Source organism: Mustela putorius, unplaced genomic scaffold (assembly GCF_011764305.1).
Source record: "Mustela putorius furo isolate JIRA1106 unplaced genomic scaffold, ASM1176430v1.1 tig00003909_pilon_pilon_pilon, whole genome shotgun sequence".
NCBI classification, from domain to species: domain Eukaryota; kingdom Metazoa; phylum Chordata; class Mammalia; order Carnivora; family Mustelidae; genus Mustela; species Mustela putorius.
The window spans coordinates 28,392,334-28,412,469 of record NW_025422057.1 but is presented as its reverse complement, the minus strand read 5'-3'; the positions used below and the strand labels follow the sequence as shown (position 1 = coordinate 28,412,469).

The following is a 20,136-nucleotide window of genomic DNA, read 5'->3' as shown; positions in this document are numbered from 1 at the left end:
TGTCTTCGGGCTTAAAATGTGTTTCTTGGAGGCAACATATAGATGGGTTTTGTTTTTTTTTATATCCATTCTGATACCCTGTGTCTTTTGACAGGGGCATTTAGCCCATTCACATTCAGGGTAACTATTGAGAGATATGAATTTAGTGCCATTGTATTGCCTGTAAGGTGACTGTTACTGTATATGGTCTCTGTTCCTTTCTGATCTACCACTTGTAGGCTCTCTCTTTGCTTAGAGGACCCCTTTCAAGATTTCCTGTAGAGCTGGTTTGGTATTTGCAAATTCTTTCAGTTGTTGTTTGTCCTGGAAGCTTTTAATCTCTCCTTCTATTTTCAATGATAGCCTAGCTGGATATAGTATTCTTGGCTGCATGTTTTTCTCGTTTAGTGCTCTGAAAATATCATGCCAGCTCTTTCTGGCCTGCCAGGTCTCTGTGGATAAGTCAGCTGCCAATCTAATATTTTTACCATTGTATTTTACAGACTTCTTTTCCCGGGCTGCTTTCAGGATTTTCTCTCTGTCATTGAGACTTGTAAATTTTACTATTAGGTGACGGGGTGTGGGCCTATTCTTATTGATTTTGAGGGGCATTCTCTGAACCTCCTGAATTTTGATGCTCGTTCCCTTTGCCATATTGGGGAAATTCTCCCCAATAATTCTCTCCAGTATACCTTCTGCTCCCCTCTCACTTTCTTCTTCTTCTGGAATCCCAATTAATCTAATGTTGTTTCGTCTTATGGTGTCACTTATCTCTCGAATTCTCCCCTCATGGTCCAGTAGCTGTTTGTCCCTCTTTTGCTCAGCTTCTTTATTCTCTGTCATTTGGTCTTCTATATCACTAATTCTTTCTTCTGCCTCATTTATCCTAGCAGTGAGAGCCTCCATTTTTGATTGCACCTCATTAATAGCTTTTTTTGATTTCACCTTGGTTAGATTTTAGTTCTTTTATTTCTCCAGAAAGGGCTTTTATATCTCTCGAGAGGGTTTCTCTAATATCTTCCATGCCTTTTTCGAGCCCGGCTAGAACCTTGAGAATTGTCATTCTGAACTCTAGATCTGACATATTACCGATGTCTGTATTGATTAGGTCCCTAGCCTTCGGTACTGCCTCTTGTTCTTTTTTTTGTGTTGAATTTTTACGTCTTGTCATTTTGTCCAGATAAGAGTAAATGAAGGGGCAAGTAAAATACTAAAAGGGTGGCAACAACCCCAGGAAAATATGCTTTAACCAAATTAGAAGAGATCCAAAATCGTGAGTGGGGAGAAAGGGGATAAAAAGTGGTTCAAAAAGGAAGAGAGAAAAAAGAAAAAAAAAAAAAAAAAAAAAAAGAAAAGAAAAGAAAAGAATTTTAAAAAAAAGAAAACACCTAAGAAAAATGTAAAAAAAATATATATATATATATTAGATAAACTAGTAAAAAATCGTTAAAAAAGAAAAAGGTAACAGTTAAAAAAAAAATTTTACCCGAAGGCGAGAAAAAAAAAAAAATGAAAAAGAAAAAATTAAATTAACTGCAACACTAAAAAAATTCACAGGAAAAAAGCCACGAGTTCCGTGCTTGGCTTTCTCCTCCTCTGGAATTCTGCTGCTGTCCTTGGTATTGAAACCGCACTCCTTGGTAGGTGAACTTGGTCTCGGCTGGATTTCTTGTTGATCTTCTGGGGGAGGGGCCTGTTGTAGTGATTCTCAAGTGTCTTTGCCCCAGGCGGAATTACACCGCCCTTATCCGGGGCCGGGGTGAGTAATCCGCTCGGGTTTGCTTTCAGGAGCTTTTGTTCCCTGAGCGCTTTCCGTAGAGTTCCAGAGGACGGGAATACAAATGGCGGCCTCCTGGTCTCCGGCCCGGAGGAGCCGAGAGCCCAGGGCCGCACTCCTCAGTGCGCCCTCAGAGAACAGCGCCCAGTTACTCCCGTCTGCCTGACCTCCGGCCGCGCTCCGAGCTCACCGAGCCTGCGACCGGTTCAAGGTAAACCCGAGCTGCGAGCTGACTGTCAGCTCTGTCTCTGTAGCCGGCTTTCCCGTTCCAATACCCGCAAGCTCTGCGACACTCAGACACCCCCCGATCCTTCTGTGACCCTGCGGGACCTGAGGCCACGCTGACCCCGCGTGGGCTTCGCCCCGGTTTAGCCTCTGGAGCGATGTCCCTCAGCGGAACAGACTTTTAAAAGTCCTGATTTTGTGCGCGGTTGCTCCGCCGCTTGCCGGGAGCCGGCCCCTCCCCCCGGGGTCTATCTTCCCGTCGCTTTGGATTCACTTCTCCGCCGGTCCTACCTTTCAGAAAGTGGTTGATTTTCTGTTTCCAGAATTGCTGTTCTTCTTCTCTTCGATCTGCCGATGGATTTTCAGGTGTTTGCAATCTTTAGATAAGCTATCTAGCTGATCTCCGGCTAGCTGAAGTAGTCTCAGCTTGCTACTTCTCCGCCATCTTGACTCCTCCTCTGAACAATTATTAAATTCTAAGAGTTAGCCCCTTCCCCCTTTTACTCTCTAATTTCGTTAACTTGCTTTAGTTTTCTCATTGTACATATTACTACCTAAAATTTTATTATATAAGTATACCTATCTGTTGTCTACTTTCCATGAACATGTAAACTCCATGACAGTAGGAATGTTCTCTTGTTTACCATGTCAGGGAGGAAAGACTGTTTCTTTGCCTTCTTAGATTTTGTGTTTGAGGGCTTAGGAAGTAAACTGATAAAATACAAAATACAGATCAGTGAGAGGAAAAAACAGATTTTAATCAAGTATGTACATGATTTGGAGTTGACAAAGAAATGTAACTCAGAGGTGCTAGAATTTGGATCTTATATACCATCTTAATAGGTAAAGAGAAGTGGGGAGAAGGGCGCTTAGGAATTTAGAAAAAGGAAGACAGCATTTATGGGGTTGGGGAGAAAGACTTTTTGGAAAGATAAATAGATGGATCCTAGTGAGAATAAATTGAAGATACTGTAGTTTTGTGACAATGTCTTTTTGGATGTGGTACTAATGAGTTGCTCCCAGAGAGGGGATTTTTGACAACTGAGTTCTTTTGAGTTATTTTGGGAGGCTTTGCTTTTAGGGCAGATAAGGAATTTCAGGAATTCAAATGCTTTCAGCTCAAAATTATTTTTATGACACAGTGTCATATTCTGGGTCCTTTCAACTACAATATTCTCTATACCCAGAACAGTGCTTGATGTGGTAGGCACTTAATACATAGTTGTTGGATGGATGGATGAGTGAGTAAAGTGACACTGATAAACACTTTTATGATAGACCAGTTTGATCAGGGTTAAAAAAAATGATCAGAAGGAAGTTCTCTGAAAAATCTACAAAAATGCAGTCTACTGATTTTTTTCTATGGAAAAAGAATCTAATCCTTTTTGGTAACTTCAGAGCTACCTTTTCAAAATGATATAATTCAGCTGTCGTGAAAAATTATGTGCTTTTTCAGTGACAAATGGGCCAGAAGTTGACTTTGAGGCCACTTTTGATTATTTTACTGAATCTCTGTTACTTAAATACTAGTCTGGGGATTCTGATTTCCTCATTAGAGAGTATGAGTTGTTGCCTCAGATCTGCTAAAGAGACTTTTTTTTTTTACACCTTAAAGTATTGTAATGTGCCACTAATTCATCAGTCTCTATTTCCTTTTTTGCACCCTTGTATCATTTTTTAACTAAAAAAATTTGGAATGTTTTTCATAAGATAACTTTTATAATGTATCTAGCTCTTTGGAGCTGTTTTAGAGTATGTTGCTATTACATAAAGATCCCCAAAAGTCATAATGAATGCTTATCTTAACTTTACACTGCTACTTACTTAGAGCTCATTAAAGTATCTGTAACTTGTCTGAAAGGTATGGGAATGTCTGTTTCTCTGTCTACTCACAATAATGTCTGTCGTCCTCCCTATTTATTACCTTTCCTTTTTACTGTCTTTATGCTACCGTTGCTTTTGAGAGTTTCTGCTTCTCTTCCCTTCCTTGCATTTGTTATTTCTGGTGTTCGCTAATTTTTTACTTTAGTCCATTCTTTCTCTTCTGTCCTCTCATATCCTCTTTTTCCTTTCGTTTTCTGTCCCTCTTGTCACATCGGGCATGCTACTACCTCTTCTTGTTTTCTCCCCATTTTCCCTTCCCCACACTAAGCCAATCTTTTTGTTTTCTTATTTGTCCTAACTGGACATGCTATAGAACTAAGTATTCTCAACATTAATTGTATTTGTTGAATATATTAGTCATTTGTTTCATTTTTTTCTGTGGAAAAAGAAATTAAGCTATATGTAGCTCTTTATTGAAATTTTTTATAGTTCAGTAGCACCCAATAGAAGAAAGATTATGTACCCAACCCTGAGAGCATAAGCTGCTTAGTTGAAGCAAAGTACTTGGAATTGTTTTGAGGGACAGAATTAGCTGATCCAGTATTTAAAAGACTCATCTCAAGCTGCACACATGAAGTCAAGCAGAGAGAGTCAGTTATCATATGGTTTCGCTTATTTGTGGAGCATAAGGAATAACACAGAGGACATGGGGAGATGGAGAGAAGGGAGTTGGGGTAATTAGAGGGGGAGACACACCATGAGAGACTGTACACTCTGAGGAACAAACAGGGTTTTGGAGGGGAGAGGGATGGGAGGTTGGGTGGTGGGTATTATGGAGGGCACGTATGGCATGGAGCACTGGGTGTGGTGCATAAACAATGAATTCTGGAACACTGGAAAGAAATCTTAAAAATTTTAAAAATAAAAATAGAAAAAAAGAATCACACATGAAGAAATTCAATTTCCATGCAGTTTCAGTGGTTTCATTCTAAAAATTAGTGAGCTTGACATAGTATGTAATTATTTTTAATTTAAATTTTAGTGAACATACAGTGCAATATTGGTTTCTGGAGTGTAGAATTCAGTGATTCATCACTTACATACAATATTCAGTGCTCATCACTATTTAATACCCATCTAGCCCATCCCTTGCCTACATCCCTACATCAGCCCTCAGTTTGTTCTCTTATCATTAAGAGTCCCTTGTTTCCCTCTCTCCTTTTTTCTTTTCCCCCTTCCCATATGTCCATCTATTTTCTTTCTTGAATTCCACATATGAGTGAAATCATATGGTAATTGTCTTTCTCTGACTGATTTATTTCACTTAGCTTAATACACTCTAGCTCTATCTGTATCATTGCAAATGGCAAGATTTCTTTTTTGACAGCTGAATAATATTCCATTGTATATATAAACCACATCTTTATCTATTCATCAGTTGATGGATATTTGGGGTCTCTTCATAGTTTGGCTATTGTTGGTAATGCTACAGGGTGCACATACCCCTTCAAATCTGTATTTTTGTGTCCTTTAGGTAAATACCTAGTAGTGCAGTTGCTGGATCCTAGATAGTTCTATTTTTAACTTTTCACGGAACCTTCCAACTGTTCTTCAGAGTGGTTGCACCAGTTTGCATTCCCACCAACAGTGCAAGAGGGCTATCCTTTCTCCACATCTTTACCAACACCTGTTGTTGCATCTTGTGTTCTTAATTTTAGCCATTCTGACATGTATGAGGCAGTATCTCATTGTGGTTTTGATTTATATTTCTCTGATGATGAGTGATGTCAAGCATCTTTTCATATGTCTGGTATCCATCTGAATGTCTTTGTTAAGGTGTCTATTCATGTATTCTCTGCCCAGTTCTTAAATGAGTTCTTTGTTTTTGGGATATTGAGTTTAATAAGTTCTTTATAGATTGTGGATACTAACCTTCGTCAGATATATCATTTCAAGTATTTTCTCCTATTCCATAAGCTGCCTTTTAGTTTTGTTGACTATTTCTTTGCTGTGCAGAAGGTTTTTTTCTTGATGAAGACCCAGTAGTTCATTTTTGCTTTCGTTTCCCTCGCCTTCGGTGATGTGTCTAGTAAGAAGTTGCTGTGGCCAGGGTTGAAGAGGTTTCTGCCTGTGTTCTTTTGTAGCATTTTTATGGTTTTCCATCTCACATTTAGATCTTTCATCCATTTTAGATTTATTTTTGTGTGCAGTATAAGAAAGTGGTCCAGTTTCATTCTAATGCGTGTTGCTGTCCAGTTTTTCCAATACCATTTGTTGAAGAGACTGTCTTTTTTCCACTGGATATTCTTTCCTGCTTTGTCAAAGACTAGTTGACCATATAGTTGTGAGTCCATTCTGGGTTTTCTATTCTCTTGCATTGATCTGTCTGTCTGTTTTTGTGCCAGTACTATACCATGTCAATGGCTACAGCTTTGTAATGTAGCTTGAAATCGTGATGCTTCCAGTTTTTTCCTTTTCTGGACATGCTTTGGCTCTTCAGGGTCTTTTGTGGCTCCATACAAATTTTAGGATTGGTTGTTATAACTCTGTGAAAAATGTGTGTGGATAATGTATAATTTTTATTCTGTCATCACTACCTACCTGTTACTAGTAGTTCTACTAAATCTGCATTTGGTTTATATCCTTTCAGCTCTCAGTGATACAGAGCATATCCCCAAAACTTATTAGGAAATATAATGAACATTTGAATACAAATAAGGGAATTTCAATACCTATCATCCAGAATTATCAGAAATTAATCCATATAGTCTAATTTTATTACGTAAAATCCAGTTAAGTTGACTTGTGGCTTTGTTTAACTGATATAATAAGCTAGGGAATTTAGTTGAAGATACAAAATTTGAGGAGGTTGCTTTTTTTCCCCCAGTAATTTATTGTTACACTGTGCTCTTTTTTTTCTGCTAAAATCTTGTTTAAATTCAATTTTCATTCCACTCCATACTAAGAACTCAGAATTAGTAAAAAAAAAAAACCAAAAAAACAAAAAGAAACCCTCAGAATTAGTGCTATTTTTCAGTAATGACTTTTCTTACAGTGATGTGATTATTCAGTATTTATACTGTAGTCCCCTATTCTTTGTGTTCATCACAGTACAAGTCTTCAAAGCAATAGAAAGAGTTACTGTGCTAAACAATCTTATTAATCAATATCCCAAAGAAATAGAGATGACTATTGAAAGTTAGATATTAGTACTAGTTTTTAAAATTTAATATACTTTCACTCATGATTCTGTTCTCACTGCCTTATTACCCCATTTGAGAGAAAGATATTAAAATTTGTTTTTTTTTTCTTTTTTCAGGCAAAAGGGAGGATTGTGGTAATGCCAGGTATTTAATTATCTATCCATTTGTTAGTGTAAACTGAGGTGCAGTGAAAGAAGAACAAAGGAGGCAGGACAATATGGGAGAAAATATTAATACATGGTATTCAGAGAGAAGAATATGTAATTTGATTACAACTTTAAGATGGGAGATCTGTGCTGGAATTTAAAACTTCAGATATGGAGAACATTCTACCAGGAATTAGCTCAGAGAGTAGCAAATAGGGAAGTAGATTGTTTGGGGTTGGGGTTTCTCCATGTTTGCTTTCCCATAGTGTAGAATTTTGTGAATATGGATGTTCATCTCTGATGAGACACACCAAGTTTGATACTGCTATAATGAGTTAGGGCCAAATATCCTAGATGTTATCAAAGTGTAAGCAAATGTTTAGGCAATATCTATGGACAGATATAATACTCACTTGATTCTTGAAAATCTCAGATCACCAAATTCTTCCTTAAAGCCAGAACAATTGGAACATATGCTCCTGATGATGACCATAAGATCAACTCGGTGCATATTGGCTCATTAGAGATGAACAATTTTTTTTAAAGATTTTATTTATTTATTTGACAGAGATCACAAGTAGGCAAAGAGAGAGCGGGAAGCAGGTTCCCTGCTGAGTAGAGAGCCTGATGCGGGGCTCGGTCCCAGGACCCTGACCTGAGCTAAAGGCAGAGGCTTTAACCCACTGAGTCACCCAGGTGCCCCTAGAGATGAACAATTTTTAAAGAATTAATAAGGAGATCTAGAATCAGAGTGAGACAAATAGAAAGACAATCTTAATTTTTTCATATTAATTTTCTCAAACATACAAGAAAGTTGGAGATAGCATAATGAATACTCATATATTCATTCCCCAAATTTAACATTTTGCCACAATTGTCATTTTTTACCCTTAGGCATTTTAAAGTGAAAAGTGTCATGACATTTTATCTTTACACATGTTAAAAAAAGTCTTTGTTCTTTCAGCTTCTTAGGGCTCAGTGATATTACTGTACCACTACGAAAAAAGAAAACAAACAAGTTAATGAGTCCAAAAGAGTATGTAAAGTCAAGTTACTTCAGCAACTTGAATAGTTGAAATACCAAGTACATATTTTAATCAGTCATTAAAAAATCTTTATTGAATACATCCTGTATATTAGGAAAGAAGAATATAAAGATGAGTAATTTTATATTTTTAATCTGGCATCAGTTCAGAATATGATTGTTTATATAAAAATACTTAAGAGATTATTCAACAAAACAAATGAGTCATTACAAAGTATGGATTGTGCTGTTTTACTAAAGTAGAATCAGATTCTTCTGTGTAAAACAAAGTTGATATTGTAATAAATAAACTGTGTAACACCTTGCATTACTCCAATTTCCAAAGAAGTTTGTTTGTTTTTGGGCTAAAGAGAGAACTTGTGTCTTTCAGACACATCTCTCGGGCTGTGCTTTTGTAGCTTCATCCTCAAATGTATCCTTATTTTTTGTTAATTTGATTTTGCTTAAATTGAGGGGGAGTAGGGATAGATTACTCACTTATTTTTCCTTGCCCTAGAACAACCTTTTTAAAGTCAGGATCATATGATGTTATCATATAAACCAATGGATGTAGAAGATACTATCATATAGGTTCTATGGTTCCATCATAAGGTTTTATGACCCTATTAGTTGTTCTCCAGAACCTGTAGCCTATGTCCTTTATCATTTTTTCTAATCTCATTCTAGCTTAGTAGGGAGAGAGTAACTCTTGAGTCAATGAGAAATTTTGGTATGGAAATTTCAGGTAGAGCAAGCAGTCACTATTATTCATTAAATTTTATATAGAATTCTGTTTGACTTAATGGATTACTTATTCTTCCAACAGGGGGTGGTATAACAGACAGAAATCTACAAAGGATCCTTGAGGGTTCAGGTGCTACAGAATTTCACTGTTCTGCTCGGTCTGCTAGAGATTCAGGAATGAAATTTCGGTAAAAATGTATTCTTTGATTCATACAAGAAGGGACAGATTAATCTGTTGTTAGAGGAAAACCTTAGTTGATGGCATGATTAATGAATGGAATGTTTTGAATAATATGTAAGTATTGCAGTCATTTTGCAGTTTTTCAATTGCAAAATGGTTTTAACCTGCCTCACATAAGCAGGCTCTTCTGAACATAGGTGAACTTTATATTTTTAAGTCATTGCTGAACTTAGACCACTTAATAATAAACCCTAATTCAGCAACTGAGCTTCAAATGAGTCAGGTATGTATGGATGTCCATTCAACTGTGATTTCCTTTAGCAGAGTTAATAACTATGGTGTAAGGATGGAAGAATCATAGTCATTTTTATCCCTCCTACATTTAATACTTAGTCTTCTCTCACCTTTGCTATTTTTAGTTACTTTGAAACTATGCCACCATTAAGAAATTGAAACTATTGAGGGTTTTTTTTTTTAAATACTTTAGAAGACTCCTGTAATTTAATAGTTAGTAGTTTATTATTTCTGTTTAGAATTGGGGGAAATGAGATGTAAAAGAAACAAGACCCTTAGAACTACATTTTTAGACATAACGTCAAGTATATTGTTAGGTACATTTGGTTACTAGATGTTTCAAGTAATTAATAAAAATTATGAAATATGGGGATCCAGGATCCTTGACCTACCCATATTCTTGAACCATTAAATAGTCTATAAAATGAAGCACTGGTAGGAGAGCTCATTTAACAACTTATGTAATTACTGTCTTTTTATTATTTCTGTTGCAGAAATTTCTCTGTTGCCATGGGAGCCTCTCTTTCTAGCTCAGAATATTCTCAAAAGGTAACAGATGTGGCACAAGTAAGGACTTTGAATGCTATTGCAAAGAATATTCTGGTTTAGCCAGACCTCTCTGAGAGACATGGATATCACAAGATGAAGGTAGAAGAGTAATCTGTAATTATGACACAGCTTTAACCTTCTTCTCTGGCCCGGACTGTCACAGTTTGAGTCTCACATGGCCATGGAGAGTGTTTTCAAGAAGACAAAGAATTCGAGCAAAGCTACGAATTTGCTTTACTTAATCTTGCCAGCCATCTCTGTTATCATGGTTAAATGTGGTGTATGCTTCTTCCACAGACAGAGGTTAGTCTGTTTTGTGGAATTAATTGATGAACTGGGAAACTGGACTGTAAGATATGAATTTAGAGTGTGACTTCAGGGTCAATTTAATAGCAGTATTTTGCTTTTTCATTTGTAAAATAAAAATTTCCATTCTATTTTGGTAGTCTTTTTAAATTTAAATTCAATTTAATTAACATATAGCATATTATTAGTATCAGAGGTAGAATTTTGTGATCTTCAGTTGCATAGAACACCCAGTGCTCATTCCCTCAAGTGCCTCCTTCATGCCCATCACCCAGTTATGCCACCCTCCCACTCACTTCCCCGCCAGGAACCCTTTTTTTTGTTTCCTATAGTTAAGAGTCTCTTATGGTTTTTCCTCCCTCTTTGTTCTTATTTTATTTTTCTTTTTTTCCCCGTTATTTTTCTTTCTTTCCCCATATGTTCATCTGTTTTGTTTCTTAAATTCTACACATGAGTGAAATAAAATATTTGTCTTTCTGTGCTTTGCTTAGCACAATACCCTCTAGTTCCATCCATGTCATTGCAAACGGCAAGATTTCCTTCTTTTTGGCACTGAGTGATATCCCATTGTGTACATTTATATATGCCACATCCTTATCCATTCATCTGTCAGTGGACATCTGGACTCTTTCCATAGTTTGTCTGTTGTGGACGTTGCCACTGAATACAGTCTGTAGCCAGATATAAAAGGGAAGATATTTTTCTTTCATTTTTTCCTTTTTTTATGTACTCATTAGATGGGCAAGACACTAGGATTCAGAGTAAAATGGTTCAGCATAAAAATTTCAATACATGGGAAGCAGGATATAAATGTTTTCAGACTTATAAAGGCAAAAGCTATCTCTAGTATTTACCAGATTACTTCTTCCTCTAGTCCCAGATGGAGAAGTGACTTAGCCACAAGGTTCATCTAACAATTTACAAAGACCTATAGTAATAATTGGGGAGGTTATTGATGTTAGCAAAATAGCTGTTTCTTTCAACTGAGGCCACAGATAGGGAGAATGGATTCTAGTGATGAAAGAGGCTTTTCCTGGAGTGGGTCCCAAATTGTGAAGTTCATCACTAGCTTTATCTGTCACTTTCATATTTATAATCTCATTTTATATTAACAACACACTGGTAATAGAACTGTTGTTTCTATTTTAAGAGAGTAACTGAAGAATAATATGAAGAGCTTGCCCTTAGAAAGTTAGTAGTGTGGTCTCTATGAATAGTGTGCATAGACTTGGGTACTAATGATTGTGTATAGCAGGAGCTTTGCCTTTATTCACATGAGTCCCTTACCTCACTTTTAAAACTTATATTCTTTCCCAACTTTTTCAGGTATAATTTCAATGTGGAATATTTGCTGGGTAATTTAAGAAAAAGGAGAGGCAAACTATTAAAAACCAACAATGTGGGGTGCCTGGGTGGCTCAGTGGGTTAAAGTCTGCCTTCCCCTCAGGTCATGATCCCGGAGTCCTGGGATCAAGCCTCATATGGGGCTCTCTGCTCAGCAGGGAGCCTGCTTCCTCCTCTCTGCCTGTCTCTCCACCTACTTGTAATCTCTGTCTGTCAAATAAATAAATAAAATCTTAAAAAATAAAAATAAAAACCAACAATGACCTCAGTTATTTCTTTTCTTGGTTGTTCAGACTATTAGTAAAGATAATAAATACTTCAAAAAATAGTTTTCATTATTGACTTTAAATGTTATAGATACAGATAATATAAGTATCTCACACACACACACACACACACACACACACATAATCATATTTAGTGTTTTGGCCCGGCCCTCCCCCATGCTTGGACTTTACCATATGATCTTCCAAAGATAACAGCAAGTCATGTTATCATCTCATTTTTATAAATACAGATTAACTAGGGATGTGAGAGGTAGGATGAATTGCTCAAACTTTAACAAAATCAATATTGTTTATGAGACTTGACTGCTAGGCTATTAACCTTCAGGTCTTCTGCTTTAAGATGTTTCTGGCATGTGGATGTGCTACAGAGAGCAATACTCCTAGGAAAATCAGACACATCTTGGATATCCTAGTTCCAGTTTAAGCATGAGAAAGTTGATCTAATATTTTGAATATTAAGTCCCTCATTTGTAATTCAGGAATAATAACTAAACCATGGTTCCTGGTTAAATGATATATTCAAACACCAAATACATAGTGAGTACACATTGAGTGTTCCTTTCTTCTAAAGTTTTGTTTTCTTTTGTTTTGTTCTTTCAATTTGAGAGAGAGAGCATGCAGCAGAGGGAGAAGGAGAGGGAGCCCGCTGAGCAGGGAGCCCGATGCAGGGCTCAATCCCAGGACCCCAGGACCCCAGGACCACAACCTGACTGAAGGCAGACGCTTAACCGACTGAGGCAGGCACCCCAGTTCTTTTCTTCTAATTTCGCTTTCTAGTATCAGTCTTTGATAGTTCAAAAGCCCTTCCCAGGAATGTAGGCATTGAGTATTGAAGCTAACACTTTGCCTTCTACTTTGTGAATATAAAAGAAGTATAAGGTAATTCCTACCTTGATTTTATTTTTCTACACTTTAGTCCTGTTTTTAAATATTTACTGATTATTTCATACGCAGAAGTTTCCTCTCAACAATATTATAAGTATTTTGAAGGCTAAAGGACCATGTCTTTGTATTTTTATATATCTCTCATTGCACTCATCAAGTTATATACTCATAGTATTGATTACCTTGCTAGTGGGAAAAGAGTGCTGGGTTGGTGGTCCTGACTATATCACTATCTTTGGTAACTATGCTGGGTATTTTTGGTTTACCCCTCCAAATTCACTCTTTTCTTTGTTCTGTAAAGTGAATGCAGCAACATAAAAGTTATTATACACTATTACCAAGTAGGATTTATACTAGGAATGCAATGCTAGTTTAACATCAGAAGTCAAACACCACGTTGATAGAATAAGCCGTAAAAATCACACAAACTACTCAACACAGAAAAAGCATTCGACAAAATTCAACATCCTTTCATAATAAAAACACTTAGCAAACTTGGAATAGAGGGAACTTCCTCACCCTTATAAGGAGTATCTTCAACAAAACAAAAACACACAACTAACATCATACTTAATATTTTACTTAAAATAAGAAATAAGGGGTGGCTGGGTGGCTCAGTGGTTGAGCGACTGCCTTTGGCTCAGGTCATGATGCTGGAGTCCCAGGATCGAGTCCCACATCGTGCTCCCTGCTCAGCAGGGAGTCTCCTTCTCCTTCTGACCTGTCCCCTCTCCTGCTCTCTCTCTCTCTCAAGTAAACAAGTAAGATAAAACAACAACAAAAAAAGGAAATAAGATGTTCACGTTCACCATTCCTATTCAACATTGTACAGAAGGTTCTGGTGAGGGCTATTAGACAATAAAAAGAAATAAAAAGCATACAGATTGGACAGGAAGAGGCAAAAAACTGTTTTTAGTGACATGATCTTGTATGTAGATATTCTAAGGTAAAAAAACACAAAAAGTTAAATTTGAGTTCAAGTTTGCAGGATATGAAGTCAATATACAAAATCAGTTGTATTGCTATACAGCAGCAATTAACGATCTTAAAATGCAATTAAGATAACAATTTTATTTATAATAGTATTATCAAAAAAAGAAAATGCTTAGGAATAAATTTAAAGAAGTACTAGACTATACACTTAAAACTACAAAGCATTGTTGAAAGAAATTTAAGCAGACCTAACATAAATAAAAGACATCCCAGGGTGCCTGGGTGTTTCAGTCAATTAAGTGTTCAGCTCTTGATTTCAGCTCAGGTTAGGATCTCAGTTGTGAGCTCGAGCCCCAAGATGGTCCTTGCACTGGGTGTAGAGATTAACTCTCTCCCTCTACCCCTCCTGGGGGTCTCCCTCTACCCCTCTACCTCTCCCTATCCTAAAAACAAAACAACAAAAATCCTGTATTTGTAAATTGGAAGACAATATTGTTAAGATAGGAAATACTCTCCAATTGGTCTACAAATTCAGTGCAATCTCTCAAAATTCCAGCTGTGTTTTTTGCAGAGATTAACAAGCTGATCCTAAAATTTATCTGGAAATACAAGAGACCCAGATTAATCAGTCTTGTAAAAGAAGAACAAAGTTGGAAGACTTACATTTAAAAACCTACTGCAAAGCTGCAGTAATTAAGATAATGTGGTACAGACATAAAGATGAATATATAACTTAATGCAATAGAATTGAGAGTCCAGGAATAAACTCTTAACAGTCAATAGATTCTTGACAAGGGTGCCAAAACAATTCACTGGTGAAAAGTCTTTTTAACAAATGGTGATGGGACAACTGGATAACCACATGCAAAAGAATGAAGTTGGACCTTGCTTCACATCAAGTACCAGAATTATCTCAAATGCATCATAGACCTAAATAAAAGAACTAAAACATAAAATTCTGAGAAAGAAACAGGAATAAATCTTTGTGATCTTGGGTTAGGCAAAGTACAAATGACATAAGAAAAGCACAAATGACATAAGAAAAAAAAATGGGTAAATTGGACTTTATCAAAATTGAAAACTTATGCTTAAAGGATAACATCAAGAAAGTGAAAAGATGGGGCGCCTGGGATGGCTCAGCTCAGGTCATGATCCTGGGGTCCTGGGATCAAGCCCTGCACTGGGCTCCCTGCCTGGAGGGAAGCTTTCTTCTCCCTCTCCCTCTTTCTCTACTTGTGTTCTCTTTCTCACTGTGTCTCTCTCTGTCAAATAAGTAAATAAAATCTTTAAAAAAATTTTTTTTTAATTTTTTTTTTTAAAGTGAAAAGAGGGGCACCTGGGTGGCTCAGGTCATGATCCCAGGGTCCTGGGATTGAGCCCCACATTGGGCTCTCTGCTCACCTGAGGGCCTGCTTCCCCCTCTCCCCCTCTTCCTGCCTCTCTGCCTACTTGTGATCTCTGTCTGTCAAATAAATAAATAAATAAATTCTTTTTTTTAAAAAGTGAGCAGAGAGAATCAATTATATGGTTTCACTTATTTGTGGAGTATAACAAATGGCATGGAGGACATGGGGAGATGGAGAGGAGAAGGGAGTTGGGAGAAGTTGGAGGGGGAGGTGAACTACGAGAGACTATGGACTCTGAAAAACAGTCAGAGGGGTTTGAATTGACGGGTGAGTGGGAGGTTGGGGTACCAGGTGGTGGGTATTATAGAGGGCATGGATTGCATGGAGCACTGAGTGTGGTGCAAAAATAATGAATACTGTTATGCCGAAAATAAATAAAAAATAAATTTAAAAAAAAGTGAAAAGACAACCCACAGAATGGGAGAAAACGTTTGCAAATCATATCTGATAGAGGGCTTATCCACAATATTAAAAAAGTACTTACAGTTCAACAATAAGACAACCCAATTTTAAAATGGGCTAAGGGTTTGTATAGACATTTCACCAAAGAAAGCACACAGTAGACCAACAAACAAGTACATGACAAGATGCACAGTGTCATTAATCTTTAGGGAAATCCAAGTCAAAACCCCAGAGAGACCACTTTACACCTGCAAGAATGACTATAATGGAAAAGACTGACCATACCAAGTGTTGGCAAGCATGTGAAGCAACTAGAACATTTATATACTGCTGGTGGGAATTCAAAATGATGAAGCTGTTTTGTAAAATAGTCTGGGGGGTTCTTGAAATGTTAAACATAGAGTTTTCTTTTTTTTTTTTTTTTTTTTTTTTTTTTTTTTTTTTTAAAGATTTTATTTATTTGACAGACAGAGACCACAAGTAGGCAGAGAGGCAGGCAGAGAGAGAGAGAGGAGGAAGCAGGCTCCCTGCAGAACAGAGAGCCCGATGCGGGGCTCGATCCCAGGACCCCTGGGATCATGACCTGAGCCGAAAGCAGAGGCTTTAACCCACTGAGCCACCCAGGCGCCCAAACATAGAGTTTTCATATGTCACAGCAATTCTATGCGTAAGTATATACCCAAGAGAAATGAAAACAGGTTCACGCAAAAAGTTGTATCCAAATGTTCATTAGCACCATCATTCATCTTCTTGAATTAGAGCGTAACCCTTTTGCCATCCTTAATGAAAAATCAGTTAAAGACCACCAATACTAAAACCATCAGGTAAAAGGCTGAGTAGAAGCTGAATATCCCATAGATTATTTGCTACTCACATGAGTAGGCACTTAACGTTATAATGGAGCTATCTGGTGGTCATCAACTTAATCCAGTGAACAAACAATAATACTAGCAGTGGGAGAGTGTAGGACTGAAAGAATTTGAGAGGGGAAGAGGTCATCCAGAGTGCACAACCTATGTCAGGAATGGCAGTTTGGAGGCCTCCAATGTGCCTCAAGGAAGAAGAGCCCGACTACTTGCAAAGCAGCTGTAACAAAGTGAGGTTAGCCGCTGATGACGCAAGAGTGAACTACAAACACCAGCAGCTCCTAGAGTGGCTTGGAATTTTCCAACTTTCTCATTGGAAAGTCCCATTGCTTGGGGATCTCCTTATTGCCAAACTGGGAAAGTTCAGTCACCCTATCAGCTCAGTAAAATTACCTTTATCTCTTTCCTTCAGTCCTCACATCCCAGCCCCAATCCTGGAAATCAGATGGCAAGGGATTCAATAACAAGGAAAAAATAATAAAAGGAATGACTCTCTCTCCTTGGCAGTCACTGAAGTCATCGAGCCAAGGAAAGAGGGTGGCTTTAAAATGAATGCGTGATTGTTTTGTGGGCGATGATAATGTTCCAAAATTGAACACACTGAGGTAGCATAACCATTGAATTGTACACTTTAAGTGGGTGAATTGCATATAATTTATAACTCAGTAAAGCTGTCTTTCTAAAATGCGAGTTTCAGATTCGATTAACTTATTTTAATGCCTGAAGAAGACCAAAAAGCTGTAGGATCTGCCTGAGATGTGGTCCAGGCCCAGGAAGGAGGTTTGATACAGTATGGTTGAGGAAAATGGTGGAAGCCAAATATTTCTAGTTCATTTTCTGTTTAGTTTGCATCTTGATAAGCTGGCTACACTAGGTTAAACGGCTTCCTGTACCTGCCACCAAAAGTTGTGGCCAAGACACCTGAGGAATACACATTCCATCTTCCTGTATAGATGCTAAGTTTCATCCTTGGGTAAAAGTACAAAAATGACATATTTGGATTGTGTTACTCTGATCCCTCATAGAACTTTTTTAAAAAAATTTCAAACCATGTTGGCATTATGCCACTGGTTTATATTGGAGATGTGATAGAAAATAATTGTATAAAATAATCATATAGGTGTGTTGTTGAGGCCCTGGAGGAGACTTTTTTCTGTGTGTTAGTCTGAAGAGTAGTTGGGCTTCTAAACAAATAATTTGTTCATATTCTATGTATATGGAATCATGTCACTATCAAGACATTATTTTCTTGTCTGCCTAACTCTTCCTTTCTGAAGCTACCCTGGAAAGATGATACTTTCCTGGTGAGATTGCCAATCATATAGTTTTACCTCCCCTGCACGTGGAAGAAGGCACATGACCAAGGCTGGCCAGTGGAATGAATGCCTCATTCTTTTGTCCACATTATTGATCCAGACAGAACACAAGGACCATTCAGAATCTTACCAAGGATTTTTTTCTGGAGCTCTGAGAAAAGAGATGTTCTCCTTACTTTAGGATTACAGGCTGTAACAACCCTGTAAGCCTAGAGCTTTTGTAGTCATCTTTGCCATCAAGTTTGAAAATGAAACTAACACAGAGGTCAATGTCCTGAGGACATTGTTTGACTCTCTGGACCATCTATGCCTAAAGGTAGTTCCATTGATGGTCTTTTCTATTAGATGAGCAAATACATTTCCTTTTTTAAAAAATAAAAGTTTGATTTGGATCTAACACTTGTAAGCAAAAGAGTTATAGCTAATGGGGCACCTGGGTGGCTCAGTGGGTTAAGCCGCTGCCTTCGGCTCAGGTCATGATCTCAGGGTCCTGGGGTCGAGTCCCGCATCGGGCTCTCTGCTCAGCAGGGAGCCTGCTTCCCCTCTCTCTCTCTGTCTGCCTCTCCATCTACTTGTGATTTCTCTCTATCAAATAAATAAATAAAATTTAAAAAAAAAGAGTTATAGCTAATACGGTTATTAAGTACATTTTTCTCCTTTAATCTACATGTAGGAACATCAGAGTTAAATTTGCACCCCACTTACGGCAAGTGGACAAGATAATATTGAATGAATTTTGTGCAACGTGTTTGTCCTTTGTTTCATCTTTTTCTATCCTTTTTTCTTCATTCATATATTTTATCTTGTTATATTTTATGTATGTCATTTCTCTCTGTGTTTACATACTTTGAAGTAGTCCGTTATTGTTTCTGTGAAGATAAGGCGTTTATAAAGCCATCCTATTTGGAATCTTTCAACCCACTCACAAGGGTCCATTCACATGATGCCAAAGAGATAGCCCTTCCATTTTTATAGATCAAAGGGAAACAGTTGCCTGTCATATCAAAAGTCATTATTATGAGAATGGCAGATTTTATTTATTTAGCCTCTGTCCAGCACTGTCACTCCTGTTCTATAGATGCAGCCTCAACAGTAAAAGAATTTAAAGTTGACATTATATGATTGAAATCATACATTTTTCCTTTAAATAAAATACGAGCCTCTTCAAACTCTTTTTGCGAAACCACTTGGTAGTCCTTCTCAAATATGTCCCCAAATGATAAGTAAAAATGCCAAGTGTGAATAAAAGCCCTCTCCCAAAATTGCTACATGTATATGTGGACATATGTAAACACACAGAGAAATGCATTTTACAGTCTTACAGTAGACTTAAAGGTATTTATCCAGCAAATTTTCTTGGGCCCACTAATTTGGCCCTCTTCATGCTCTCAATTCACAGAACTGCCAATAACGATAATAGTCCAACCATAAATTACAAGAATGCTTTTGGCATTATGAATTTAAACTTCATAATAAGAAGGCCAATGTATGTTTGTACTTTCTCTTACCTTGATAAGAATAACTTCAGATTTTTCTTATCAACAGTTTCTTTTGATCAACAGATTGCTTTGGTGCTATTTTCAGGGAGCCAGTGTTTTACAGAATTCAACATCTTATATATATTTTCACTTGTTTCCTTCAGTCCTCAAGTTCTCCTGAAAGCAACCTTAACAATTCTTTGTATATACTTCCAGAAATTTTTATAATTTATTTGTATGTAATTGCTAGTAAAGCTATGTGATTTCCTGTGTGATAATTACTATTTTTGTCAGATATGTTTCCTGTTTGATTGCTTTCATATTAATATTTGTTTTATAAAATTCTCTTGAAAATTAAAAAAAAGTGATATAAACATTTCTGTATGTTTGGGTATCACTCCCCCCATCCCAGGACTCAGAAGAGTATTTTTCTCTCTACCGTATATCTTTTTATGCCAGTCCATTTTTTTCTGTTGTCTTATGGCCTACCAAGAATGTATGTTATGACAACTAATGAATCATTGAACACTACATCAAACACTAATGAAGTACTATAAGTGGGGTAATTGAATTTAAATTTAAAAAAAGAAAAAAAAAGAATATACATTATGGGAAGGGGTGCAATAAAGACCTAAATTAATTACTTCTTTTCTATACTAATATTCTGCTGTCCAAAAAACGTTTAACAATTCATCCTATTTCTCTCTAGCTTCTCAAAAGTTAAAAGATTATCCTTTGAATTTACTAGAAACATTATTCTGTACCATCAGTAACATTTACTATTTTTTAAAGTATATACTGTTTTTTAAAACTATATGAAACTTTTTATTTTTTTTTATTTTATTTTTTTAAGATTTTATTTATTTATTTGAGAGAGAGACAGTGAGAGAGAGCATGAGCAAGGAGAAGGTCAGAGGGAGAAGCAGACTCCCCATGGAGCTGAGAGCCCAATGCGGGACTCGATCCC

The 20,136-nt window shown here is 37.0% G+C and overlaps 1 protein-coding gene across 3 annotated transcripts in view; it reads left to right on the top strand.

Annotated features, from left to right (window-relative positions):
- The window catches only part of CUTC (cutC copper transporter), a 32,756-nt gene extending 22,373 nt beyond the window's left edge, over positions 1-10,383 (top strand). For 2 of the 3 annotated variants that reach the window (XM_004749511.3, XM_004749512.3), the window contains exons 7-9: positions 7,125-7,152; positions 9,005-9,110; positions 9,892-10,383. In XM_004749511.3, coding sequence (XP_004749568.1) covers positions 7,125-7,152; positions 9,005-9,110; positions 9,892-10,006 — 249 coding nt within the window. In that variant the 3' untranslated portion in view covers positions 10,007-10,383. Of the gene's footprint in view, positions 1-7,124; positions 7,153-8,118; positions 8,191-9,004; positions 9,111-9,891 lie in introns of those variants that run through there. The other variant, XR_006603274.1, reaches the window with a different exon arrangement.
- The last annotated feature ends 9,753 nt before the right edge of the window (positions 10,384-20,136 follow it).